Genomic DNA, 27,735 nt, shown 5'->3' with positions numbered 1-27,735 from the left:
AGTACAAATGTGGTGAACCAGCAGTTTGCTGTCTTCGAATACAGCAAGTGGCAGCAGCTGATACTGGCCTGTTTGTCATAAACCAACTCAAAACTAGCAGTCAAAACCAGTGTGAGTTCCCTAGAACTGTTATGCTTGGCCTGAAAAGTGTTTCCAGGTCCAGAGAGGAATCTGGGACTAGAAAGACAAGACAAAACAGAGGTGAAATGAGGTGCCAGGGAAGAATTCTGATCACCACTTGTGTAAAACCCAGTGGAGATGGGAGAGAGAGAGATGTGTGTATTGAAAAAATTTGGAAATAGCCATACTGGGGAAGTGACATTTATTTGTTTGAAAAAATCTATTCATACAAACATAACAATTAATTTCATGTAGTACTGTCAGATTAAGCTACCAATGATGTTACTTACCCGAGGAAGTAATTTAACATATATTAGTAGTTTCTTACACTGGATGAAACCATTTTCCAACTTGCTTTCAGTAGTTACTGGGGATTGGTTTATGATGTGTGAGAACAGGAGAGCATCCTGGTGATTTCACGTGAGATAAAGAATGGCACTTCCTCCTGATTTGTGTTTCAGACTATCCTGAGAGATCTGCTGCGTTTCCTCTTGGTTTATATGATCTTCCTGTTCGGCTTTGCTGCAGGTAAGGACTTACTCAGCATCATGTTGTAGACCAGGCTGCAAGAAGTCAATATTTCTGAGGAGGATTCAAATTCTGTTTTTCTCATAGCTCTGGTTACGCTGATGGGGGATGCTCCTTCGGCCTCTCAGAACAAGTCCCTTGCTCAGCTGGAGAGCACTGGGAGCCACGCTATGTACGGCGGGCTGCTCAGCGTCTCCCTGGAGCTCTTCAAGATCACCATTGGGATGGGGGACCTGGATTTCCAGGAACATGCCAGATTCAGATACTTCGTCATGCTCCTGCTGCTTCTCTTTGTGATCCTCACTTACATTCTTCTGCTGAACATGCTGATTGCGCTCATGAGTGAGACTGTCACAGATATTTCTGGTTATAGCAAAAGCGTCTGGAAGCTGCAGGTGAGGCACGGTGCTGCTGAGGCAGTTATGTCGTGGCCCATACTCCTGCTCAAGTATCATAACCTCAGAGATGACCGTGTCTGTCCTAAGCCTCAGCTATAAACTATGTTTGTATAAATTTGCCACGCTGGAGGTAAATCCTAAATCTTTTTTAGATGTATTAAACTCATGCCATCTGCATGGCTGCCAGCCAGTCCAGATCCACGTGTGTAAGTAACTTGAGAGAGTAACTGACTGGTACTATTAAGCTGTGGAGGAGCACTTTGAGATTGGGTTCCAAAGTGATTTTTCTAAGCCAAATTAGTTGCTTGTTGGGGAAGATTTAATTGAAAAGAGGTGCTGGGATCTGTAGGCCCTGTTTTCTCTCTGATATGGACTTCTTCTTTCAGAGGGCTATCGCTATTCTAGAAATAGAGAAGGCCTGGCTGTGGCGCCAAGGTGGGAAGAGGAGATCTGGCTGCTTCATGTCAGTGGGCCTCAATAAAAAAGATGAGAGGTGGTGCTTCAGGTAAGACAGATGTACCATTACCCCTTACACTCCAGCCTAGTAATGGGTTTCCATGATTTATAAGTTGGTAACCATGAACTGCCACAGGGAATTTCAGCACTGACTCAGAGTGACTCAACCACATGTTCCTGGGCACATGCAATTTGGTTGATGATTGCAATGCTGGAAGCTTGAGAGCTAGTTGGGCTGCCAGCATTGTCACCAAGAAATCCTGTCACCAAGAGGTGTCCTGTTTAAACCATGTCTGTGCGAGTGGTTATGGTGGCAGGGTGTCTGCAGCGCTGCTTTCTTCCCTGCTGCGAGCATGGCCATGCCCTGAGTGGGCTGCGGTGGGAGAGGTGCAGGCTGGTGGGCTCTTTGCTCAGGAACAGCCAACTTGAGCATAACACAAGGGGGCAGAACTCCTCCTCGCATCTGGGGGCGCCAAGGAACCTTCAACCGAACTGCAGGCAGCACTCTGAACTCCAGGGTGTTATGGAGGTGTATAGAAAGTGGAACCGAGGAGCCTCCTTTGTACTGAGTGTGTTCCCTGGGAGGAACTGGAGGGTTTTAAACCAAAAATAGACCAGCACACAATATGCAGGGGAAGTAGATACCTCGTGGAGCTTAGACTACAGAAAGGCTTTACTAAAAGCTCTGTAGGGTGTTGTTGCTCCAGCCAAGCCATTAGGATTGTGTTGGCAGGATGAGCTGGGCTGTGGGATGCTGTGGGACAGTGAGATTTGGATTGAAAGGCTGTGCTCCATGCATCACTGTCGATTGCATTTTGTCTCTCCAGAGTAGAGGAAATTAAATGGACAAATTGGGCAAAGGATGTGGGAGTTCTTAAGGAAGAACCTGGAAACATCAGTGATTCAGAAATAAATCCAGAAGGTAAATTAAATCATGATGAAAGGTCGTTGGTATTCTTTTAGCTTCCTGCTCAGCAACTACTCTTGGCATGTTGTTATGTCTTTGGTAACAGAAGTTTTAGGCAGGCCAGCTTGCTCATGAAATTGCTTCTGCACAGCATCCCTTAATTAGTAGCAGTATCACTCGTGAGCTGAGAAAATAAAGAATTAGGAGTAGGTATGGACCTGGTCAGAGTTTGGGAGCAAATAACAAGAATGAAGGAGATGCCATTCTTTCTTTCCTGTAGTAGAAATGGGCAGGAAATGCTGCTGAGAAAATCAAGGGCTGTTCTTCCATTTGACACAGTAGCCCAAATGTGCGTGCTTTTTCTGGGAAAGGTAAAAATGAGGCCTGCTCATACTACAAGTGTCAGACTCACATGGCTTTTAGAGCACAAATCAGGGCATTAATACTGGAAACTTTGTCAAATTCTGCCTGAGATAATGATTTGCTTCCCTTAGAAGCATCTATGTGGAAAATAGATGTTACTTTCTCTGGAAATATTTTGTTCAGGCAGGCAGAGCTTGTGCAGAAGCTCCACTGGATTTAAACACAGCCCCCTGCTCTTCCAGCGTAGTTTCTTCCTAGGTGCCAGTTTTCTAGGGCTGGGGAGGTTGCAACACTTAATATATACCTGGTGTATGTTGGGTTTTCCCTAAACCTACACCCTTCTAAAAACTGGGTCCCTTTGTCAGCTTCCTGCTGACAAAGGGCTGCTGTTTTTATGTCTCCCGCTGTAGAGACAAGATCATGGAAACGGATGCCACAGAAAGATCTGAGATCAGCTGTTTCAGAGGAGCAGTCACTGTTGCAGCCCCAGCTACCAGCAACTGAGATGATGCCTCTAGAGGGACAAACCAGAAATCTTTAGCAGGTTTTTCTGGAATGCAACCTTGCTTCCATCTTCAGAGGATTAGTTCTTCCTGTAGCAGCTGGAAGAATTGAAGGCATTATCGGTATTAAAGTGCATTTCATCGAAGACTTCGGTTCAGCCTGTGGCTTTAAATACCTTCATGCACTTTAAACATTCATTTTCTTTGAAGAAACTATTTTTACTCAACTTTCTCTGCCTGACACTTTCTTATTACTATGTCTAAAGGTGCAAGAGCAAGATCACAGGGGCAGTGGGGAGTGGTTTTTGGCAAGGCAGTGCTTTCTGAGCTGTATAGAAATAATGCTGTTTGCTGTAGAGAAGCAAAGGATGGAGTGACCTGTCTAAGAATGGGTCGACTGTTATTCTTTTGTCAAAAGAGACTGCACTGAAGTGCTTTGGAATAAAGAGTGTTGTAGAGTCTTAAAAAGTTGCAAAGGATGGAGTTGGCTCCTGTGCAAAACACTCCTGGTGTGAGACATGAGTGGACAAATAGTCTTCAGTCATCAAGAGTCATAGAATCTTTGTGTTGGGACCTGCAGTGCTCAGTGTTTAGCCCACATCAGAATTCCCATTTTACAATATTATAATGAAATTGTTTGCATGATGTGCACATTTATTTAAGAACACAAAAGTGATGTGGATTTCCTGGACACGTAACCTCGCATGGTGAATTTTTGAAAGATCTGTCTGTCACAGGTTGTTTTGTCTCTGTAGAAAACAGCAGCAAAATCTTGCACATGGCTTCTGAGACAGAATGAGCCAAAATGCGTCGTGTGGTTAACTTTTCCTGTCAGTCTTAGCGGGCATCCTATCTTGCTGTAAATGATTGCAAGGACCTCATTGCTTATTTTGATGTGCACACTGCCTCAGATGGGATGGGAAGTGTACTTTAAACTCTGTGGAAAAGAGATAAAAATGCCCTGTCTCACTTTCAGCCTATATTTAAAAATATTAATCTGTTTCTGTAAACTCTACGTAGCAAGTTTACTTAATTGAAAATGTTCATCCTTGGATATATTTTAAGACCTTCAGCCTCTCTCAAGAAGGAAGAGATGTGATCAGACTATAAGGCCTTATCAATTCCTGATCACATTTTACCCAGCACTGTGCTGACCTCACTGCCATGCAAGTTAACTCTTGTTTTTCATGACCTCATGTCAGTTTATACAGCCACAACTGAAAATGTAACAGCTGATGTTGCATTGGGTGCATCTTTTATACAGGGAATGGCTAGTGATAACCCTGAAAAAGTGACAGACTACAGATGTTGGCAGCACTTTTCCTTCAGTAAGGTAAACCATGCAACTGAAGATCTTCTGTTGCTCATTTCTACTCTGAGCAAGTGAAGCTAGGGAGCTTGTCTTTTGGAGACAATCGTCTTAATTCTGTTGCTTACTACGTGTATGTGACTGGCAGCAAAAGCATTGCTTTTAAAACTTATTCCCTATCACTTCAAACAGGTTCTTCCCCTGTGCTGGGCAATTCTGTCTGCAGCTTCACTGCACTGAGTCTCTGAATTATAACTAACTTTTTTCATTCCCAGTGTCTACTCTTTTCTTGCTTTGTGAAGCCTTCAGTTGCTTTTTCCATCTATGGCTTCATCCTAAGTGTTCCCAAGATTTGGCAAGGTGCTCATATTGCACAAAAGGATCATCTGGCATATGGTAATCTATTGCTGTGCTTGGTGCCTTGCTGTGATAGGGACACTTTGAGATTCTCCAGAAATGCAGACCCAGATCTGCCATCCTTGCCTGGAGTTTTAATAAACAACAAAAGAAAAAATCTTGCATCCTGCTAGTGTTTTTGGTAGCTGTGGGCTGTGGCAGCTTGCTTTCAAGATAACCTGCCTCTTCAGCTATTCCTTGAACCTGCTTCTCTTTAAGTCCCTTTCTCAAGCTTGCAGTGTTAATCTTTTGATCTACATCAAAAATGTTCTTAAACATCTAGTGTTTGCTGTGAAACAGGGCCTTGACATTCCTTGTGCATCAGTCATGCCACAGATCAAGCTCATGAATGATGATGCACAGCAGACAGGGACAGGCACATGCAGCAAACAGATATGTCAGGTTGGTTAGAATATCTAGCAATGCCCAGGCTGATGGACTGTTCTTTGATGTGCTGTGGAAAAAAGGAGATTTTTTTGAGGAGTTACGACCTCTCTACAGTGAGAGGTGAGTCAACACTATTAAGATTAATATCAGTAACCTCCCAGTTTTTCATATTCTTAATGCACAAGGCTCCTCTTTGGTTTCACCATCTGAATCACTTCCCATTTTGGTCACGTTACAAACAGGAAGGCTGACTGGTGTTTTTGTGGCATGTCTGCAATTGCTTGTGAGAGGGAAGGACTTACAAGCTGGTTCATAGCTTTGAAAACCCAACAGGATTTTGGGATCCACTCTTAATGGATCATAATGTTTTGTCAGGAAACATTTCATTTACGCAGATGAAACGTCATAAGACAGATGAGCTGTCTTCTCCTTTCTACCTCTTGTGACAGGTAAACCCATCTGCATGTGAACCCATCCCTGTGCACATGGGGAGGCTTTGCAGGGCTCTCATCTGAGAAAACAGAAGGCTTTCACAAACATCAGTGATGGAATAGCTGCAGTTTGTCTCCTCTGCCTACTCTGTGTATGAGCCACAGAGAATCTGAAGGCCCAGCCATGCCATGAAGAAAAGACACCATCAGCTCTCATTCCTTTCCATGCAGAATTATGGATGCTCAAACCCTTCCCTGTGTAATTTGATCAAAGTTGCATGGCTCCTGGCAGGGCTGGGAGATGAATGCAGACCTTGTTGTTTCCAAACTCCTCCTCCTCCTCTCCTCGAGCACACTTTGCCTGGTCATTGCTCCCTGGGTCCCCTCTGCCAGGCTCCAAATGCTCCCCGCTGCACAATCATCTATCTTGCTGCTTATCTGGTCATGTCTGGTTTGTATGGTTACCAATTCCCCATAAGGCTATTTTCCTCAGGGGTATCGGTGGAAGCAAGACTTTCTTGTTCCTCAAATGCTTTGCACATTTTATTTTGTTGTTGTTTTCTTTTTTTTTTTCCTCCAAAGCATACTCTGAAGCTGGTATGGGGAGTTTTATCTGTGTTTTTGTTGATTCCCTCTCTCTTCTTTTTGTGACCCCACTTGCAACTAAGCTTTCTTTCCATTGCCTCTGTAGCTAGCAAAATAAGTCTTTGAAATGTGACAAGCAAAAGGGCTTAGACAAGGAACAGATGCTTTATGTAAGTCTGCATAAGCTGCAAAGAGCTATTTCTGAAGTGATGCAGCTGGTAGATTTCTCAGCTGGACTGTTCTTGGGGCAAGCTATCAGTTTTCTTCTTTGCTGTATTGAAGAAATGTCGTTTGCTGCTCTGGGACTAAAAAATGAAATTGGAAAAAAAAAAATTAGAAGAAAATGGTTCCACTTTGCAACCTCACATCTGCTTCAGCAGCACAAATAAAAGTGTGGCCTGACAGGACTAGGTAAAGCCTCAGGAAGGTGGGACTGTGACTGGCTCATCACTGGCACTAACTGTTACTGAAATCTGAGTGCAGAGAGCATTTTCTTCATTTCCTCTTGATGTGATCTTTTTTCAGTTTGGATTTGTGAGAGCTTGAGTGGTACAGCATTTCTGGACTGTGAGGATGGTTGTTAATGTTAAACACAGGGAGTCCTTAGAGGTAGAGAGGTGGAGGTAGCTAGAAAACGTCTGTGTGATTTGTTGCACTCTTTTTCTGAGAATCCTTGGAAAATTCACGCTTTCTTGGCAAAGAGAACTGCATCTCTGGAATGTCTTTCTCCCCCCACCCCTTTCAGAAGGATTTGCTATGCAATTAACTCTTCCGATTGCTCAGCGTTTGCTATTTCTGCTCATTTAGCACTTGTAATAACACACTGCATCCAAATAATACTTGCTACACAGTATTCTGATAGTATGAACTATTTAGGAGTAATTCTGTGCTAGTCTGGTGCAGACTAGGGTCAACAGTAGAGAGAAACAAGGGATCAATAAACACCAAAGAATTGTTGGTAGAGGGGAGAAGAGATGTGCAGAATCCCTTACCATACCCTGGGCATCCTGCCATAAAATGTCAATGTTTCTGACCCCAGTAATATACAAAATAAAAGGGGAACACCAAGTACTCCGTGTGTGTGTGTGAGGGTGGGGCAGGGGGGAACCTCTTGCATTAAAAAATTACTATGAGCAGCATCTGAGAGCTGACATCTCTTAATTCCCAGCTGTGAGTTCACTCATTGATCTGTCTGCACCTTTCAATGTGATGTGGCCTGTCCACATGCACCAAAGGGCAAGGCTGACAGTACAAACAGACCCCAGTGGCTTTTTCAGACAGATCCCATTGTTCCAGGTGTGCTGAAGGTGTTGATGGACAGAAGTGGAGACACTGCTTAAAGTTACCTTTCAGTATCATAAGTTTACCTTTTAGTAGGCCTCTGCATCTGCAGTTTTAATAAAGCTAGTGTATGCCTTGAAACCTCAGTTAGAAAATCCACAATAGAGTCACTCTGTCTCAGCGAGCACAACGAGATGTGCAGAACCACCAGAGGAAGACAGCAGCTTTTGCCTGGTATCTCCAACCCTCCTCCTTCCTTCACCTTAAAGCTGGAAACAATGAGATTGCTCCTGTATCTACTCTTCCTAATGAGTGAGTCTCATCTCTATATTTATTTTACATATATTAAAAAATAAAAGTCTTGGTCCAGAAACAAAGTAATTTCTAGAGACGCATTTTGGTCCATTACTGTGAGCCAATAAAATAATTCATATGTAGAAAGTTCAGCATGTTTGGACTTGTATGGAAAGTCCTTCCTTTGTGATGTATTCATCTACTAGTTCAGAGAAATTCATGCTTTTGGCTGGAGAAAGTTTTATAGTTCATCCTTAGTGGGGAAAAAAGTGGCTGCTGTGTGAAGTTACACTCTCAAATACAAAGCTAACAAGCTACATTTGGCCTTTTATGTTTTTTTATTTGTCTGTCTTTTTGCTCTTAGTTCAGTAGGTGAGAATAGAATGTGGATGAGATTTTATTTTTTTTTTATATTCTTCCCTTTCTAGTGTCATTTTAGATACACCTTGGATTAAGCAGTATGTGATGTCAGAGATATATTTCCCACAAGTTTATGGCTTGTTGATCTCCTTAACAAGAGCTCTAGAACATGCAGTATTTTTAAAAAGAAAATTTATTTGGGAGTAAGTTCATGTGAAGTAAAGCCTAGGTATGAATTAGAAGGAACTTTTCCCGAGTCAGTCTGCACATCCCCGTGTCACTGTGTCCTGTGGCCTCGTGGGGACAATTCTGCCATGGATTAGTCTTTAGCCACTTGTCCCAGAAAGGGTCACACACTTACACTGCTACTCCATGAGCAGTGGGCAACTGCACTGGGGATGTTACTGGCCCCTCTTCCAGACAGTCCAGATGCTGGTTTGATTCCATATGATAGAATTTCTGTTTGTCTGGTTTCCTTTTCAAAACACTCAATATACCTACTCCATCTGCAAGGAAGGAATATTGTCCTTTATTCATTTCATGCCCTGCTCGGCCTCACAGGCTTCCTGACAAGTTTTACACCTCCAGTGTGTTTGGGGAAAAAAAACATTATTAACTTTATTCTTTTAATGCCCATCAAAGTTCTCTGTGGTTTGCTTTGTGGTCATTTTAGATTTAACATCAAGATTTATGCTCTATTGTTTTCCTTATTTGGGTTTGACATCTACATGTTGTATGATGATGCATTATTTCTGCTAATATCTTTGTTCTTGTGTTTGTCATTATGCTAGGTAACTCCTGGCTTTGTCAACATAAATCCTTCATGGATGTGCCCACAGAAGTTACTGATACTTTTTCAAATCTTAAAGTTTCTTGATTTGTCTAATGCAGATTTAAGATGGAATCATGGATGGAGGTTTCTATCCTTGTGTGTTTCTGTAAATATTTTCTATTGCTCTTCTCTAGCAACCTTTTTTTTTTTTCCTTCAGCATTTGTGGTTTTTACTGATGAAAGCGCCAGTGCAGAAAAATGTAGTTGTCTGACCTGGTGGGTCTTGGTTACGTTCTTAGAATGAATCTAACAGATCTGTGCTGAGTGTGTAAACTCTACAGATAGTTTGTCTGTATAGTTGGCTAACTGGCAACACTTTTTTTTTTTTTTTATTCTCAGCTTAAGTACAGTGCACTTAATTTCAATAACTAAAGTGCTAAAACGCTCTGAGTCATGTTGGAAATTCCTGTGAGCAGGGAGTTAGGAGCAAAATGTTGCACTAACTCAGCTTTGCAGGATGGCAGCAGCACAACAAAGCCCAGAGTTGAGGAACCTCTGGTTCCCAGGCCAAATGCCGTTCAAGCACAGGAATACTCACAAGAGTGTGAATTCACAAGGTTAGCTCCTTGGCCACCATTTTTTCTTTTTGTTGCTTGCTTGAGATTTGTCCCTTAATTCAAAGATGGTTCAACTTTCCAGGGAGCCTTTTCCAGCATATCTGGAATTCTGGTTTTGTTTTAAAGGAAGTTTGTTGGAAGCTTTTGTAAATGTACAGGTTTTTAGGCTGATAGTCTTACAGTGGAAACATACACAGACGCCTTAGGAGCATCTCTGAGTTAATTTAGGCTAAAACACTGTTAAAGTGGGATTTGCAAAGCAAGGTGGTAGTTCAGGATGGTCTGCCTACGCTCTGAAAGGGGCACATGCCACCTGCCTGAAGTGTGGGACATTTCAGGAAGCAGAAGACTAAAAGTTCACACTATTTTTATGTTTCTTGTCCTTGCTCTGATAACAGTATTTCACTTCTTTCACCTGTGCTCTCATAGCCAGGCTGGGAAATGCCATGGAACTGATTGTGTAAGTTCAGATTCAGCTCTGAGTAAAATTAGAATCAAGAAAGTCTCTATGTGGACACAAGGACAGAATTTGACCTCTTGTTAGTATGTCAGAGGTTACACTAAAAATGCTAGACTGCGTGTTTAAATGTAGGCTCAACCTACAGCTTCTAGAATTGGAGTCTGGGCATTCGGAGCAAGGATTTTAGGCTGGAGTAATTGGTACAAAATCTGAATTTTATTTTTGTTCTAGTTTCAAACAGAGACAGAGTTTGTGACTGGAACCACTTGGGCTTGTTCCTGAGATTAGAGTGAAGTTTTCAAAGTTGTCAGAGGTTTGATGATAGAGTACAGCTCAGTGCTTGAATTTACAGCATTTATCATGGTAGTTTGCCTTTCATGCATCCTATTTTGTGATATTTTCAGTCTGTCACTTAAATTCAAGTACATTTATCTTCCCACCCTATGCGTTTACTGAAGTGTTAACACACTTACAGAAATCAAGAGCTGATGTGTGAACAGCAATAAGGGTTCGCTTGCCACAGAGTCTTAGAGCTAAAACACCAATATCAGCCCCTTTTTTTGAGGGCTGCCTTGCAAGAAGGAAGTACATCAATTAAAAAAAAAAAAAAGTTACTTTTAGGGCTGCCAATTCAGTTACAGCTCTGTGAATAATGGGTTGAAGTTCTTCCCTTTTTTTATGGCTGTTTTATATGTACTTTGAGAAGTTATTAAACTTATAGCAGAGCTGCATTCTCAGCAGAATATCCATCACATTTGGCACAAATTTACTCCCCTGCTGCCAAGCTTTGAGTTTTTTGTTAACGTCCAACAAAATCTATGTTCTCTTCTTACCAGGTTTATGACAATGCTATTCTTGTGGGGAACAATCCTTGCTGCTACCTAAACTGCTTATTCTTTAATCTAATGGGTTTCAGTGTCACAGTCTGAATAACAGCTTTACAAGAAGTGAATCCACTGGTGCCACCCTGAAGTGGCATGCCACCTGCACAAACCCTGGAGTTTTATTTCTTTCCTGCCTAAATGCAGGCTTGTGAACTTCAGCTAGCAGGAATGTTTTGTGATATCCAAGATGGACTTTCATAACTGAACAACAGGACTTGTGTTACTTTGTTTTTCATTAGGCTGGGCAAGAAAATCCTTTGTTAATCAAAATCAGTGGAATCTCCGTAGCTTGGTATCTCCCTCCCAAGTGCCTCTGCTGTCAACAGTGGGCTGGGTTTGGGAGTAGCTGGCTCAAGAGCCTGTTAACTATGACTCTGTAGATCTCACAGTCTGCGCTCATTTATTTATTTGTTTCCAGTGGTCAAGTCCTTGAGGAGCTTTAATGTTGACACTGGCAAGACATGGATCACACCACACACAGCCTCTTTGTTGTGGCCCACGGTTCTTCAGCACTCAGATGGGAACACAACCATGTAAGGCATAGAAGAAAGAAAAACATACCCAGGCTTCCCAGGTCTTTATGAATGCGTGTGGCCTGAGGTCATGTAGCTTCTCACTTTCTGCAACTGTTAGCACAGGTTCCTCTGCCTGGGACCCAGAACTGTTCCTTGGTTCTCAGGGGCTGATGAGCACTGTTAGAGCTTCACCAGTGTGAGATGTACGTTGTCAGCCTGTGAGTCTTTGGGATGCTTTTCTCCTCACCCCAGCTAAGTACAGAAAGGACGTCTCTTCATTTAACCCAACGGCAGAAACAAGCAGCTGGGTTTTTGCAGTACTTCCTCGCATACTGCATCATTTCTGGGGCTGCAGTCATCAACAGCACCCACCAGCTGTCAAGAGTTTTGTTGTGAGCTTGGTCTGAAGACCATAAAGAGCTGGAAATTGCTGTATTTTGACTATTGGATCTGTAGGGGAAGAGAAATGGATGGCTAGGCTGGTGAACAGAAGCCAACCACAAGTGGTTGCTATAGAGATAACCTATATTATGCTAAGCAGATTGCTCAGATAGTGTAGCAGGGTATTTTAAGTTTCAGAGTAAAGAAACTTTTCTACCCCCTGAGCAGAAATGGGCTGACTCAAAGGACAGTCTCCGTTTCGTAGAGCAATGCTACCATTTCCTAGTATGGCGGTTGTACTTTCTCGCTCCACCTCCAGCTTCCCTTTACCTCCAGCATTTTATGGGCAAGTCATTTCCAGACCTCTTCCTTGATCTGAGATAGCTCTTCTAAATTCACAGTGCAGGTAATGGGAAGGATGATGATTTGCAGAAGAAAATAAGTGTTTTCTTCTTAGTGATTGATTCAACTCAAAACCACACTGGTGTCCAGCTAATTAAGAGACATCGTCAGAATAATAGGTGGCTGTCCTGGCACACAGATGGCTGTTTTGCACTGCACTGCCAAAGAACTCTGCCTGATTGCGCCACCTTCCCTCTTTTCCACCTTTTCTCTCGTTCCACAGGATTTTGGCTACTTCCTCAGTAGACAAGAGGCTGAGCAGGCTGAGGAAGTGCACTGTTTTGCAGGAGGAGATCCAGTGCCAGGAGATATCTCTGTGAGGTACAGTCCCTCTTCCCTGCCCACTTGCTTTGCCATGGGCACGGGGCAGGGGGGGCAGAGACTGGGTGTTTTGGAGAGAACTGGGCACATTGATAAATCTAATAGATCAGCACTTCATAGAGAAATGCAAACCCACAGTCCCAGTGGTTGGGAGTGATGTGTCTGGAGGCTGCGAGACCTCTTCTGCCACAGCTTAAGTCTTCACCTAAGCTCTGTTGAAATACAAACCAGTTTTTTGTTTCCAACATATTCATTACTGCTGTAGTTGCTGATAACCCTGAATCATCCTCCTAGGAGAGCAGATATAGCTAAATTCAGTAGTTGTAGCCTTTCTCTGTATTTCTTCTGTTTGCCCAGGGCTGACATTTCAATTCTGTTCATTCATTCAATTATTCAATTTCAGGAAAGATTAAAGGCTTCAAAAATGTCCAGGATGGTGGCATAGTTATTGACAGGACTTCACATTGGATCCTGGTAAGGAACTGAAAATATCTATGGCTGGGAACGACTGTATTTTTCCAAAATGCTGTGTATTTTTGCTGGGAAATGCAAATGAGCAGATGTAACAGAAGGACAAAGACTAAAAGCTCTTGGCTGGATACTGGCTGGTTGGAAAGCCAGCTGGTGCATTGCCAGCCAGGATGGAAAACTGAGAAGGGCCCTTCTCATCAGCTGAGGACTGCGACAGACCTTGGACTTGACTGCAGCCACCCCCACTCATGGAAGGGAGGAGGATTGGCAGAGGAGGCTTAGGAGAGCCACTGATTTGGAGGCTCAGTCTGGTTAGCCCCCCAGCCCCGCTCTTTGCCTCGGTTCAGGGTCCTGGCTAACCTGATGCAGGAGGGGTCACATCAGAGAAGGTGCTTTTTTACTCAGTAGGCTCTCAGTGCCATGCAGGGGATGCTGAATGTTTGCCAGATGGCATCTTCAGTCATCCTCTGCCTATGGCTCTGCTCATCGGTCCTTACCCTTCCCGCTGCCCCCACAGCCTTGCCTGCAGAAGCAGCACCTCCGGGCCTTCAGCACTGCTGGGGACATGGAGTCTGTGCTCTGCTCACCGCTGGCTTGTGCAGCACAGCTTTCCTCAACCTCACCCAGACGGGTATAGAGTAAAGCCAGGACTGTGCCCTTGCACAGCGACAGAAATAACAGCATGAGGCTGTGCTCTAACAGCAGGGGCCCTCTGAGTTCCTAACTAGCAAGGTCTGTTGTCTACTGGGAGAGACCTAGAGCTGAATTTGAACAGGTATTATAGTGACTTCAACAGGTTTGCAATGTTCAGCCTTGAAGACTGACACACAGCAGCAGGGATCTTCTGTTGTGGTGTCCCATGTGTCCAAAACACCCAGCTCTTTAGCCAAAATTTAGAAAAGCATCAGTGTTCATAGTAGATGGATGTGACAAAAATCCACTGGGACTTTTAAAAGTGCCTGGGCACTCAAGGCTGTTCCTTCCAACTTAACTGGGCTATTGGGCATTTAATCAAGGGAGTGGGGCTGACCTGATTGCCTAGCCTTGCTCTGCTTCTTGCTGTCACTGCAAAGAAGTTGAGCAGTTTTAAATTAGATACCTAGATGGTTTCATTCCATCTTCAGTTGTCTAACTGTTATTAACAGTCTGATCCTCAATTTTTCTGCAAATTTGGGAACCTGAGTGTAAACAGATTCTGGGTTTAAGGTGTGTTAATTAGAGTATTTTCAAAAGGTAGAGTGTGGGTTTTTTTCTTGCTTTTTAAATTCTTTACTTGAGACCAAATTAAATGTCATTCAAAGTAAAACCAGCAAAGACGCAGTAGCTCTGTCAGCACAGACACCAGCAGTGCTTGTAGTGAGCTCTTTGGCAGTGCAGGAAACAACCACATGTTCAGAGGTAAGTACAGGACAGGAACAAGCATTACTTCCTTCTGTGTTAGCTGAAAGAGCTCACATTCATCTGGTGGGAGAGAAAGGGTTGATATTTTGAAGGTTATGTGTGATGGTAGGTTTCAGTCATTGTTACAGCCACCATTAACTGAGATTTAAAAAAAAAAAAAACAAACCTGTCACTACAGCATAGATACCGTACGATAAACCAGGCACTAGCATCATCAGCTAGACCTGCTTTCGGAATGGCTGGATGGTGCTATAGTCAAATTTTTGGTTGTTTAATAATACATCGATGTTCTTGAACCCTTGCTAAATTGTTAGGCTGTTTGTGTGTCCCTTCAAATGTCCTTTTATATTTAACTGCATTGACAGAACTGGGAACGGATTGCTGTCATTCTGAGTGGATCAGAGAATGCCAAGACAGATGATTTTGAGAATGCCAAGACTTCTGTCCTCAATATGATGAAGTCGATGTGGCAGAAATGCTCAAAGGTTTGTGAACCTCCTCAGAGCCTCATAATCTGATAGGCAGGATGGATCAGAGCTCTAATGAAGAATGAAAAAGTCTACTGGTTCTCGTAATTATTACTTTTTAAACTTCACAGTGATGCAGGTAATACTTCTATGTATTTTAATGCAAGAGTTAAATGTTAGTGAGCCAAGGAGGAGTAGCTAAAGAGGGAAGTGGAAGAGCTAGGAGTGCTTTTCATGCCAGAAGCATGCTTAGATATTTTTTTAGGCAAATCTCTCAGGACACCTTGAAACAGTACACACACAAAAAAGGAATGGGGCTTATAAGCCATTACTTTAAATGATTTAAATAAATCTGAGGACAACGTGAGGCTGAGCCATGTGGTCACAAAAGGTCTAGCCAGTTAGATAAATACAGGAATGTCAGAGAGAGAAATCATTGTCTTGAGCCAAAGTAAATGAAGTCAGTTCCTGGAGCTGATGCAAAAAGGGATCACAGGAATACAAATGTGTGATGGAGACAGAGGGATAAGGACAACTGATATACCTATTACTTGCAATATATGCTTTCTGCGTTTGTGCAGTAAAGTTTGGGACTAAACTTGGCACTTTGAGGGACTTAGGGATCCTGCCTTAGATCTTGTCTAACTCTGTGCTCCTGGGGTGCTTGGCAAGCACCATCAGAGCCACACTTTCTGCCATCAAAGCCACATATATAGGAGAGCAATGCTTCTGTCCATTGCATGTGTCTGCTCTTACGCTTTAGCAGTGGGTGGAAGAAAAAGTGGTCATGGATTGGTCTTGCAGCATGTCCAGTCTGAGATGTCCTAGAGATGTCCCTGAGATGTCAGCTCCTTTGATTCACTCAGGCCTCCATCTTCTTGATGCCAGAGAGTTTATTCTGAAGGAGGTTAAGGAATATTTCCTAGAAACAAAAGAGCTGTATGTCTTGTGGCTCTAGAGCTTTTATTACATTTTTTTTTCTTTGCACACAAAGGCTTTCTATGCAATCTAGGATCAGGGTTGCTTTACTAAGATATCAGGAAGTTCCCTCCCTTTTCAGAGCTTTCAAATTTTTAATGGCAATTTGGGAATTTATTGGGGTTTTGGTCTTGTATGAGAAAGGTGTTCAATCTCCCTGTCTGGCTTTTCTCCCTAGATTGGAGAGTTCATAAGCAACCAGTGGGTCCCAGAAGAGCTGCAGAAAATTAGAGGTGACTGGTTTGTGCTGTCCACATATGAAGATTTTGACAGTTTGTTTTTAAAGTTGGAGAGACGCTCTGAGTGATTCAGGTAGAAGAAATCCCACTCCTGACACATCTGTCTTTGTAATTTACAGAGTGGATCTGTGATGGTGGGTAGTTTCATTGCTCAAGGCATGTAAATACATGTCCAGGTCTTACCTGTTCTTGTAGTCACTTGCTGAGCAACAGCAAAACAAATAAAAATGATTTCTGTTACACTAGTAACAGTGCTCCTCAGCCAGCCGACTTGGGTGGACAAGAGATCACATTTGCTATCTGACCTGCAGCCACAACATCAGCATGGAAAAACCTGCTTTACAATACACACGGTCACTGTTTCTGTCATGTAGCTGTGGTTTTCAGATGCAGCCCTGATCCTCACAGCCTTCAAAACTCACAGGTATTTCCACAGCACCTGTAGTCTTGTGCCTGAAAGCACTATTGACTGTAAGGATGAGGAAGAGTTCAGGCAGCAAGGCACAGGAATGCTCTGTAGGCAATAATGCAAAGGTTTAGTTTACTTCTGGCTTTCTCTCCCACTGCCCTATCGTCTTTGCTCAAACATTTCCTGTTTCAGCTGAGAATATTCCAACTGAAGCACAAGAGCACAGGAACACCAATGACAGTGGTGATAGCAAGCTCCCTTCCTGGATGGAGGACAGAGAGGAGGAAAATGCCTTTTGTACGTGGTGAAGTAGCTTTTAACAGAATCATGTCATGGACTGACAAAGTCTGGGGAGTTTCTCTACTGTGAGCTGCCAGACCTGAGCTGTAGCTCATGCTGAAATGACAGCTGAGCAGTTGTGGTGTAGTTCAGTTGCTTGTTCGAGTGAGATTACTTGTGCATTGATCGATAACACTGGATAAAGAACTGGGCCCTGACCAAGACTGCTGATTGCCTTCCATTCATTTCCTTTCCATATCCTGGGCAGCTTCTGGAACAGATTGCTTTTATTCTGGATGGATCAGGGAGCATTGAGCCAAAGGATTTTGAAAGAGCAAAAGCATTCATCCACAAGATGATGAAAACACCGTATGAGAAGTGCTTTGAGGTACTCTTTCTTCAGCAGGCTAAAGAATGTGCTGTGCTTTATTTAACCTGCCTCTTCACCAGAATTTGGAATTACACAGGTTTGTTTCCAATAGGATGGAAAAGCACTTCCACAACTCGCATGTATTCTTGACATAATTTTGCTTATGTCTTAGCGGTGCACTCCCAGTCTTGATCCCAAGAATGCTGTAGATATAAAAATTCTGATTGGCATGCTCAGAAATCCCCAGCTCTGCTACACTGCTGTGCTTGGAGCCCAGCGAGCACCGTCTCTGCTTTCTTGTAAGGTGAGTCATGACTTTCTTCTGGTTCCCTGTCTCTATTCCCATATTGTAACATCTACCTGCAATCACAAAATCACTGATTAGACTGCCTCTTCAGCCATGCACCTTACCAGTCTCATTAGCTCCAGTCACATATTCTGTGTGAAAGTGCTCTACTGCTTTCTCCACTGAGGCTGAGAAGTGTGATCCACACACCAACTTTAGGAAAGTCTCTACTTCTCAAATGCTCCAAGTGTCAGCATATTTTAACTTGGTTTTTTGCATAGCAGAATGAAGAAACGTTGTGTTATGTGTTGTGCAAATACAAAGCGAAGAAGTGGTCCCATTCTCCAGACTCTTTGATAATCAGATCGTCATGGGGTAGGAGTACTCCAAGGAAAGACAATGTGCAGCAGGGAGCAATGAAGGAACAATTCAGTAATATCAGACAATTCCCTCAGCAACCTGCGTGTGGGCCATAGACAGCAGGAAAATGCAAGGACTTAAAAACAAGTCAGTGTTTTCCAAAAAATTTTTTCTCTCTGTACTGATAGTGCTTTCGTTTTCCTCAGCTATAATATACTTAACAACAATCTCTGTGTCTACACTAGGCATATTTAAAATCCACTTTTTTCTGAAAAAAAATTCCTTTCTGCATAGTCTGGCTAACGTTTCTGTTTGGATTTCTAGACTAGCTGTTGCAGAGAACCCTCTTTCTCTGAATCAACAGTTGTCACAAGCAGGTGCTTATCTGCTGCTTCCTTCCAGTGCAGTTTTGCAGTGGTACAGTATGGGTTTGAAATCAGAACCGAGTCTGACCTGCAAGAAAACTGGGATCCTCATGCCACCCTCCAGAAAGTGCTTGATGCTGTGCAGGTGTGTAGGGTGACGAAACCAGCACCTGCCATGCAGCATGGCCTGTAAGTAACAAAGAAAAGAGCGTAAGAGATGAAGGGGATGAACTTCTGGGGCATTTCATGAGTAAGGGAGAGGGACTTTATGGCCATTCAGGCCCTGAAAGCGGTCGTTTATCTGGCAATGGTTGAAAGGTAGGCAGCAGTTCCTGTGCCATGTTTTAGAGGGTTATAAAAGCCAGCTGTCAGTGCCTAATTCTCAGTGTGGCAGTGCTCAGGAAGCAACAGAAAGGGAGGTGGCACCTGGTATTTTTAAGATGTGTAAATTAAGAAAGAAATTCTCTTACCTTCATGCTGTTAGTTGCAAGTGTGTAATTCAGCAAGGCTCTTCCTTCTGTTTCAAGAAGGGAAGCTTCAACTTTCACCCCAAGTTCATTGTTTTGCTGTTTTATCAGGGATTCGATCTTCACTGAAAGTCACAGGTCCCAAAAGGATGCAGCCAGGGTCATGATTGTACTTACAGATGGGGAAATACTCCTGGATGAAAAGACCTTGACAACACCCCAGTGCTTTGTAGCCTCCTGAGCCCTGTATCTCCCAACTGTAACCTTGGCCATAAAGTCTTACCAGGTAATATGAGGTGCTGTGGAGTTTGTCTCAGGATAATCCTTCTCCCATTGCCTCCCTGTTACAGAAGCCCCATAACAGATCTCTTTTTGCTTTCTATGCAGACTATAGTGTTTTCTTCACTTCTGTGAAGGGTGATAAACCTTCCTTGCAAACATAATAATAAAAAGAAAAAAACTGTGTATGTTGGATAATCACTCAGGAACTGTGACAAATTCTAAGAAAAGTCATCAAGAGCTCAAGCATATTTTTCAGAGTAGTAATTTATTACCCTAAAAACTGATAAGAAAGGAAAACCTCAGCTTTGACTTTTCTCTCATAAAATTTACCTGCTATTTCTTAATATTTTTGAGATGCTCTGTAAAAATCATGGGCCACAGCAACCAGACATGATGCGAACTCTTGGATTTTATTGAGCAACCAACAAAACTCTGTGGGCTTTTTCCTTCAGGCATAGAGTATGGTACTGATATTGTATGCTATGTTTGCTTCTTGTGTGAATGCACCAGGGTACAGTGTGGCAGTGGTACACGCAGAACACAGACCCTTGACATGGCTGGAGCTCCACGGCAGAGCACGAGAGGGAAGGTGTTGGTGTTTCAGGATGGCCACTTAAAACAAACCCTGCAAGGAGAACAGGTACTGTGCTTCTCTCACCCAGGGGCACTCAGGGCAGTGGGGGTCAGGTGGGCTGCACATATCTTGTTTGTTCAAACAGCAGCTGCATTTCCTCCTCCAGACACACACCCTTACACAAGCATCTGATTTATCCAGATGTGGGTTACACAGTCATGGCTCACTCTAATGCTTTGGGAACATCACAGAATCACAGAAGCACTGAGGTTGGAAAAGACCTTGAAGATCATCTAATCCAACCATTAACCTCACCCTGACTGTTCTCAATTCCACCAGATCCCTCAGCACAGAAGAAATGATGAAATTTTCAAAAAGACTGAGAAAAAAATTTAGCTAAATGGGGTGTACTATATTTATGTTCTGTTCTCATGGTTCATGGGGAAAGAGGTCGTCAGCTGTGGTATTCTTTTTCCTCTGTCAAATTGTTGAATAATGATTTTGTTACTGCTAAACTGGTTACAGGATCTGTCCCTGAGGATGGCTGTAATAAAATAAATAATAGGAAATGATCCACATATAAGTAGATATGTGATGTTTTGTTCTAAAAATTGCCTTAGTGCTGCAAAGGACACTAATTCTACAAAGCTATATATAGAGAATTCCAGTGAAAGAGCTGCTTGTCTTTTTCTGGAGCACAGGTTGCATCTTATTTGGGATCTGAGCTCTGCCCACTTGATGTGAACTATGATGGGGTGACAGGTCTCCTCCTTGTTGGAGCTCCATTCTATCGCATTCGAGGGGAAGAAGGAAGGGTTTGCGTCTATCGCTTGGAGACAGAGGTAAAAACACTGGTAGCGTAAACACTCCATGTTGGGGATTTTCCAACCATGCCTAAGTAGTGACAAATAAAACATTCCTCCTTTGTGCTCTCACTCAACGTGCTCTCCCTGTATGGTAGAGGACTGCAGGCTGAAGCCAGCAGTCCTGCCTTAGTTATTAGAATGGAAAAGAGAAAGAACTAAAGAAATAAAACCATTCTGTACCTGAGGTATACTCTTATCACAGAGTGATAAAATCACATCTTTTGCCCGTACGTTGGCAATTCGTTGGTGCAGACATTGCTCTGCCAGGCAGTGTCTTCTGCAATAGATGTGTGCATGGGTAGCTGCTAAAACTGTGTTTCCTGGGGCCTGTAGAAAACAAAACAGTTTGGGGGCTTAGCTGCAGGATCTGTTACACAATATAGAGGATATATAATAAGTTAACTGCGTCATTTTGAATGAGACGTGAACTCTAACAGCGGACCAGGAGAAAATCCTTTTTGGTGCACTGTTAAAATTCGCTCAGAGCACGTACAGGAGGGTTGGAAGCAGAAAACAGCTCGAGCATCTGTTAGAATTCAGATGCCGTGCCCCCTCTTGTGGCTTATTTCTGTAAAAGGGGGGAGAAGATGGGATGGTTTCTCTTGTGAAATAAACTGGGGGTCAACTCAATCTGCTCTTGATTTAAGACAGTGCCTCAGTGTGTCGGCTTGCACAGAGACACTGCTTCTGCGCGAGAATCTGCAGAAGGATCAACCTTTTGTTCTGAGAGTCAGCTGGCATCTCAAATTTATTATATTTAGGGCTTTATTGTTCACCTCTAAACATAAGTGTACAAAAAGATTTTTTTTTTTTAAATGTATATCTAAGTGCTACTCATGCTACATTTACTATAAATGGATTTCCTTCTTGGCTGTTTTTCAGACGGATTCATTCACCTTGAAAGGACACTTAAACGTACAGGTGACCTCTCCTTCAGCAAGGTTTGGGTTTACTGTGCCTGGCGTTGGAAACATCACTGGGGATGGATCTGAGGACATTGCAGTTGGAGCCCCTGCCCCTGAAGATCAACTTTCAAGTTGTTCCTCTTTTGGCAGCATTTACATCTTTAACGGTGGTAAAGCCAAGGTCCAGAGCTCCTTTTCTCAAGTACGTGTCTTGTTGAGAATTGCCTCCTGTACACCTTGATAGGGAAAAGCTTGTGTTTCTGTAGCAAGAGGCTGGGAGGAAGGACTTCCACATTTCATTGGCATTGATGGGTGAGAAACTTGCAGATGTCATATGGTTTATGTGACTCCACAGCTTTCTGCAGCAGAGCTGCTCCTTAACTGTAATCATCCACCTGTCTGCTTAGGCAAAGGAGCTGGGTTCAGGTGCTGCCTCTAGAACAGCACAGCCTTTTGCAACCTGCCTGTCTGCTACAGGGTCAGTCAAGAGTCAGTATTTTTGCATCTCAGGAGCGTTACAAAATCATTTGCACAGCAGCCTTGTGAAAAGAAGTGTATTTTCCCAAGGACAGGAGAATGATCCTGACATATTTGTTGATGTTTCCCCCCTTTTAGAGAGAAAAAGCTTCTGAAATTTCTTCAGGACTCGAGTATACAGTCCGTTGATGGTGTCTTTAATTTCACTCGTGATTGTCTCAAAGGTATTACAGTAGGATTGCTGGAGAACATGTTTGTGCTCTGGTAGGTAGTAAGTGCTATTTTCTAGTGTGCTGGGGAAATGCCTCAAAGACAAATACAGAATCTGTGTTCCAAGCTCTGCAATGATACTATTTTTAATTCAGTATCAGAGGGACATAAAATAATCTTTCCCAGTACTAGAAATTAGATAAAATGTAAAGCCATTGTTTCAAGTTGCAAAGGCTTTTGACTTTGTATGCCTAAAGCTCTGAACAAGTATGAGATAGTGAACGTGAACTGATTTACATAGATCTAGGTCTAAGACGACATTGATGTCTGCAGTTCAGCACTGACAATGTAGGTCATTTAGACAAAAATTAATTTCTTTACGTACTGTACCTCATTTTCAATCAGACGTCTGGTAGAGTGACCTGTGCAGTTCACAAAGGCTAAGACATGACAGACAGATTTGATTTTGTTCTTACATTTTGTATTTGAAAAAACATCATAGATAGAGAATTTGAACCACTAGATAAAGTGTTTATCTAATGGAAACATAAACACTGTGTTTAATTCTGAAACTCGAGCCATATTGGTATATTTTGGCTGTCTGTTCCCTCAGACTCTTGGGATTTTGTGTGTTCTGAACATTCCCAGCAGAAACAGGAACTTCTGTAAATAGGCCGGCCTGGTCCAGGTGAAATACCATGGAAATACTGAGCAGTTGTTATTCTCGCTGGCAGGCTTTCTTAAAATATTTTTCCTGTAGAGTTTCTGTTAAAAAACTTATATTTGATTCCTTTCCTTATCTGTTCTTCACTGACTAGCTCAAGACCAGTTGTCCACTTTCTCACCAGCATGACAGTCAACCCTAATTTTCCAAAATAACAGATTTGTTACAGCAAAACTATGTTTTTGATACAATCCTAGCTTTACCAGTGCATCAAGAAGGAACTGTGATCAGATTGAATCCAGAGTCCTACACTGTCCTCAGAAATTTGACACTGAGGGCAATTTCTGGTACATCTAACACGGGCTTTTGAAAAACTTGCAGTGTTTTCACGGTTATATGTTCTCTACGTGGTGGACTCAGATGTGAAAATGGCAAAGAGGAGAGTAAGGTTTGAAGATCAGAACGCCACAGCAAGTGGAAAGCTGTTGGTCAGCAAACACGTGTGCTCTGAGCTGCAGCTTTACATGCTGGTAGGTGATGTTGGTCAGACTTACCACAGAGGGATGAGAGATACGATTTTAAATTTATTTTTTTTCCACAGAATCTGCATGATGATGAGTCTGTCTTGAAATGCGAAAACACTACAATGGGGTGGGGCTATCTCAGTGTTAGATCTACTGAGCATATTTTACACCTCTGAGGCAGGAGATGTGTCGTGCCGTTTTGGTTTGTATTGCTATAAAACTCTCATCCTTCTTTGTGTATGTGAAGTATTTCTCTTCCTAAAATTGTGGGAGAGACATGGAGGTCTATAGGATTGAAGCAAACATAAGGAAACTCTATTTCACAACACGTAACTGAATCACTGAATATGTTATCCAGGGGATGTCATGGGAACCAAATGTATAAAATGATCCCCCCAAAATTTGACAAGCTCTTATGGTCTAGTGATGGCTGTTAAACACAGTGGCACAAAGATAACACCTGAGCCAGAATGTCCCTAAATATGCCCAAGGATAGAAGCTGGGAGGTGACATTTGTGAAAACTTTTGCATTTTAATGCCCACATATTTTCCCAACTTCTTGTGTTCTTCCTTTCTTGTAGCCATGTGACTTTGACTGGTTTTTTGGTGTTTTTCTGAGAGTAAAACATGAGCTCTAGAACAAAATGGAGTTTGCTGTTTCTGTGCTAGATAGGTACTGGCCATCAGAAATGCATTTTCAGGTAACAAAATGCTAGAAAAGAGCTTTCTCTCTTTGCAGGATGCAAAGCTTTTACTATTAAAAATAAAAAAATGTGTTTTTCTTAGCCTTGGCATGTCATCTTCTGCCCTCTGCTCCTTTTCTAGTTATCAATACTGTATTCTAGGTAGACTTTAGGCCCAGGTTCTCTCCAAACACATACTCATACCTTGTTAAAAGTCTCATCTCTAAGGTCCAACCTCAGATCTGCTAAAAAATTGCCTTACTTTTGTCCACGTTTCTCCCGTGCCTTTGTATAAAATGAGATTTGATAATACCTGTGAAGAAAGCAGATGGTTTGTGTGTTTTGTGAAGTACTTTTTGGATATTGAGCTCTCCACTGGAAATTATATAAAGACTTATTACTTGAACAGTGTATTTGGTAGTAACAACTATAAAATTTTTGAATTAAGTAATTTAGAAAAATCATTAATTATGTATATCCAAATTGCTATTTAGGAGGCTGCAAACTTCTAATAAACTGAAAGGTTAAGTCTGATATCCTGTCTCCTCTCTTGCAATTTAGTAAGCAGGATTCCTACAAACTAAACTAATCTAGCTCTTCTTCAGTTAGTCTGAAATCCAAATCAGTTTCTAAAAAAATTCCATAAAGCTCTGTAAAGGGGCAGCTTTTTGCTACTTAATAGGAGGCTTTACCACAATTCAGTATTTAATGAGCTGTCCATAAAGCACAGGACAGAGAAGTTAGGACAACATTTAGCACTGAGCAATAATGAACACTAATTACTACGGTTGCAGTACTTTTAGGGATTATGATGTTGATGGTACATCTATTTCCCAAGAATAATTTATGAGGTTCTCGAGTGTTGGTCAGCATTGCTTAGTGCTTATGCACCCAACATCTAATTATTAATTATCACTGAACTTCTCCAGAAATATCAGCCACAGGCAGTAGATTTTTACTGGTGAATAAACTATTGCTAAAGGCAATAACCTCATCTCTAAAAAATAGTATGCCTATAAGCTGGCACAGCATAGGAACATATTTATCCAAGAAAAGTATATCATCTCTGGAAATTAATTTTACTGCCCTGTGGCAATCCAGGGGTAAACAACTGGCGTTTCTTTGACAAGACCTTGTCCCCAGTGAAGGTTTTTCATGGTTTTGCTGTAACTTTTCATGTTATTCTCCTGTGAGTTGAGTTACGAAACATCATTAGTTCAGGACTGACATCACTTTTCCAACTTATCCTTAATTGAGGTCCTGGGAATTTTGGTTTTCAGAGAATGTATGTGTGTACGTAAAGATATTCTGAATCTGCTGCCTTAGAAAAATTAGGGCTGGTAAACTGTGACTTGATCTGTGTTTGTTTTCAGTTGCCTTACAAGAAGGACTGCAACAACGAGACCGTCTGTACTGCTCATTTCACTTTGACAAGTCAGATTCAGTGAGTCATAGTAGTTATATTATCCAGATTTTGCATTTTATATTCATCTAAAATGTCATCTTTGTGCATAAGACGTTTTCTTCAAATTCTCAGGCAAGATTTGCTGTCCCTTTGTTTACATTAATTTCCATCCAGTTCATCCTTCCCATAACATCACGATCACACAATGCTGTAACTGTATGCCTCCGTGGGCAGTGCTGGGCTGTTCTAGGCAATCTCAGAGGAAAGACCAAGGTTTAAACAACTATGGCCACCCTAAAATTACAATTCTGGCATTTAATTGTGAGCATGTGATTTTGGTTTAGGCTGATGCACCAGCCTAGTGCTACAGCAAAGGGTTTTACACAGCCTTAGACAAAACAGTAGGCATCACTTCATTGTAAAAAATTTACCCTGGAGATTCACTGAAAAGCTAAGCAAATGGAACAATGCTTAAAGTCTATGTTGATGTAAAACAGAAACTATAAAATATTACATAAAGTTTGGAGGAGACTGCCTTTGACATTAAGAACGCACCATTTTCCTACACCCTGAAGAATACTGAATAATTAATTGGGCTCTTGCATTATCCTGTGTGTGAAAGCAGTTGGAGGGAGTAATTTCCAGAACCAGAGTGATTCAGGCCTTTTATTAAATAACAACCCTTAGAAATTACATGTCACCCATCTCATTTTCTGTCTGCTTCTAGAAAGGAATTAGTGATGGGCCACACTAAAGAAGTGACCAAGAAACCGAGTTAGTTTCACTAACGACCAGTGGAGATGACTCGCACATGACAACTATGGTCTTGAACTATCCTAAAAACCTCTATTTTAAGAAGGTGACTGTTAAGATTGTAGTCATCTGCTAGCAGCAGACTGCTGAAAGAAAACCCAGCACAAACTTGTATTTACTACCTAAATAAATCCTGAAGGTCAAGGGAAGGGAAGGAGCGTTTCAGTTGTTAGGACTAGAGCCTGAATAACTGCATTTATCTGATTTAAGACTCCCAAGCTTTTATTGGGCTATTTGTACCTAATTTGTTTGATGGGAGCAGACACACTGAGTTGAATTTCACAGTCTGTTTTTATTCAACATTAAAGAGCATTCCTATTCTTGTTGGCAGCCATCCTCCCCTGCTATTCACCGCGGCCAACCAATACCGTTAACTTCAGTACTCTTATCCTGTAACTGCGGAATTGGGCATCCAGTATTCAAGATGACGACTGTAAGTAGACAGCATTATTTTCACGTTTTCCTTACCTCTAAATGACACTTTTGAGTCGCTGCTCTTGCATCCTTTATGTCCACAATTAGGCCAGAGCCACTATTCTTTTGAAATCTGTGGTAATAAAAGGCTACTCAGACACAACTGCACCATGTCACCAAGTGGGCTGGCACCTCTCCTTTCATTAATTACTGCCAGTCTGTTTCCATCTCTCTTGTACAGCCAATATTAGTAGTTCTCAATACAAATAAAGGATCAAGGCAGGCAGATAATATTTCACCCTTTTTTCTGAGCATAAATGAAAATAGCACCATTCTGACTGAAGAACATGTCCCTGATGTCAGATATGTGTTCACTGCAGTCCTTACCGAGTATGTTTTAAGAATATTCAATTGTATTGCATTACTTCAGTCAATTAGAGGGGCAAAAAGATAGAGAGGATGCCTGGTAAGATTCCAATACCATTTCCATCTTAATAATTTCAAGCACTGAAGATTGTCAAGTCACTTTCTGTGGTACTAGGCAGCAAAAGTAAAGTTTGGAAGACAACAATAAATCCGTGTCAGAGGCAGGGGTGTACCCAGGGTCTCTAAGCTTAGCTTAAAAAAACCCCCAGACTTTGAGATAGGTTCAAAGATGCATCTAATTGATAGATTACATATATGCACACATATAGAGACAGACTGCATAGACAGCATTGCAGTTATAACAAATCTGATGATGCTACCTCTTAAATACTCAATGCATCTGGATCACTGGATGTACTAATTTTTAGTAATTATCTAATTCACTTTTCACTTAAATTTGACTTACTGTTCTCTTTAGACCAGTTTCTTTTAATGTATGTGAATGTTAGCGAAGGACTTCCCAAAAACAAAGAATTCCGATTTAATGTAAGTAGTTTCAAATTTAGGTCACCTGATCCACCTGCAATCGGGACTAAAGAACACTTACTACACTCTGCATTTTCTTCTGTACATAAATGGAGAAAGTCACTTTAATGCTACCATCAAGTTACAGATTTGGGTTCCTATCAGTATACAGGGTCACAACATCATAATGGTCAAAAATGCATCAGGAACACTGGTACTTTTTTTTCATTATCTAATGCCTTTTCCCTTAAGTGAGGGAAATTGA

At 42.0% G+C, this 27,735-nt stretch overlaps 2 protein-coding genes across 6 annotated transcripts in view; both read left to right on the top strand.

Moving 5' to 3' along the window:
- The window catches only part of TRPV2 (transient receptor potential cation channel subfamily V member 2), a 22,853-nt gene extending 14,696 nt beyond the window's left edge, over positions 1-8,157 (top strand). For 4 of the 5 annotated variants that reach the window (XM_074922866.1, XM_074922868.1, XM_074922865.1 and 1 more), the window contains 5 exons: positions 582-648; positions 736-1,043; positions 1,433-1,551; positions 2,330-2,424; positions 3,183-8,157. In XM_074922866.1, the coding sequence (XP_074778967.1) occupies positions 582-648; positions 736-1,043; positions 1,433-1,551; positions 2,330-2,424; positions 3,183-3,313 (720 nt within the window). In that variant the 3' untranslated portion in view covers positions 3,314-8,157. Of the gene's footprint in view, positions 1-581; positions 649-735; positions 1,044-1,432; positions 1,552-2,329; positions 2,425-3,137 lie in introns of all 5 variants that reach the window. The other variant, XM_074922870.1, reaches the window with a different exon arrangement.
- On the top strand, positions 5,403-27,735 carry ITGAE (integrin subunit alpha E). The gene is given in 33 exon segments (XM_074923237.1): positions 5,403-5,487; positions 7,777-7,867; positions 7,869-7,976; positions 12,573-12,670; positions 13,074-13,144; positions 13,659-13,701; positions 13,704-13,768; positions 14,411-14,473; positions 14,476-14,577; positions 14,908-15,027; positions 16,166-16,282; positions 16,809-16,964; positions 17,183-17,302; positions 18,333-18,484; positions 18,874-18,991; positions 19,503-19,593; positions 19,596-19,684; positions 20,320-20,460; positions 21,367-21,591; positions 22,005-22,042; positions 22,044-22,130; positions 22,895-22,939; positions 22,941-22,980; positions 22,982-23,016; positions 23,120-23,270; positions 23,846-23,965; positions 25,321-25,391; positions 26,080-26,128; positions 26,131-26,226; positions 26,497-26,598; positions 26,728-26,973; positions 27,429-27,489; positions 27,575-27,735. Coding segments are annotated over 33 exon segments (3,357 nt in total).

This window comes from Athene noctua, chromosome 19 (genome assembly GCF_965140245.1).
Source record: "Athene noctua chromosome 19, bAthNoc1.hap1.1, whole genome shotgun sequence".
NCBI classification, from domain to species: Eukaryota; Metazoa; Chordata; class Aves; order Strigiformes; family Strigidae; genus Athene; species Athene noctua.
This window is presented reverse-complemented; position numbering and strand designations above follow the sequence as displayed.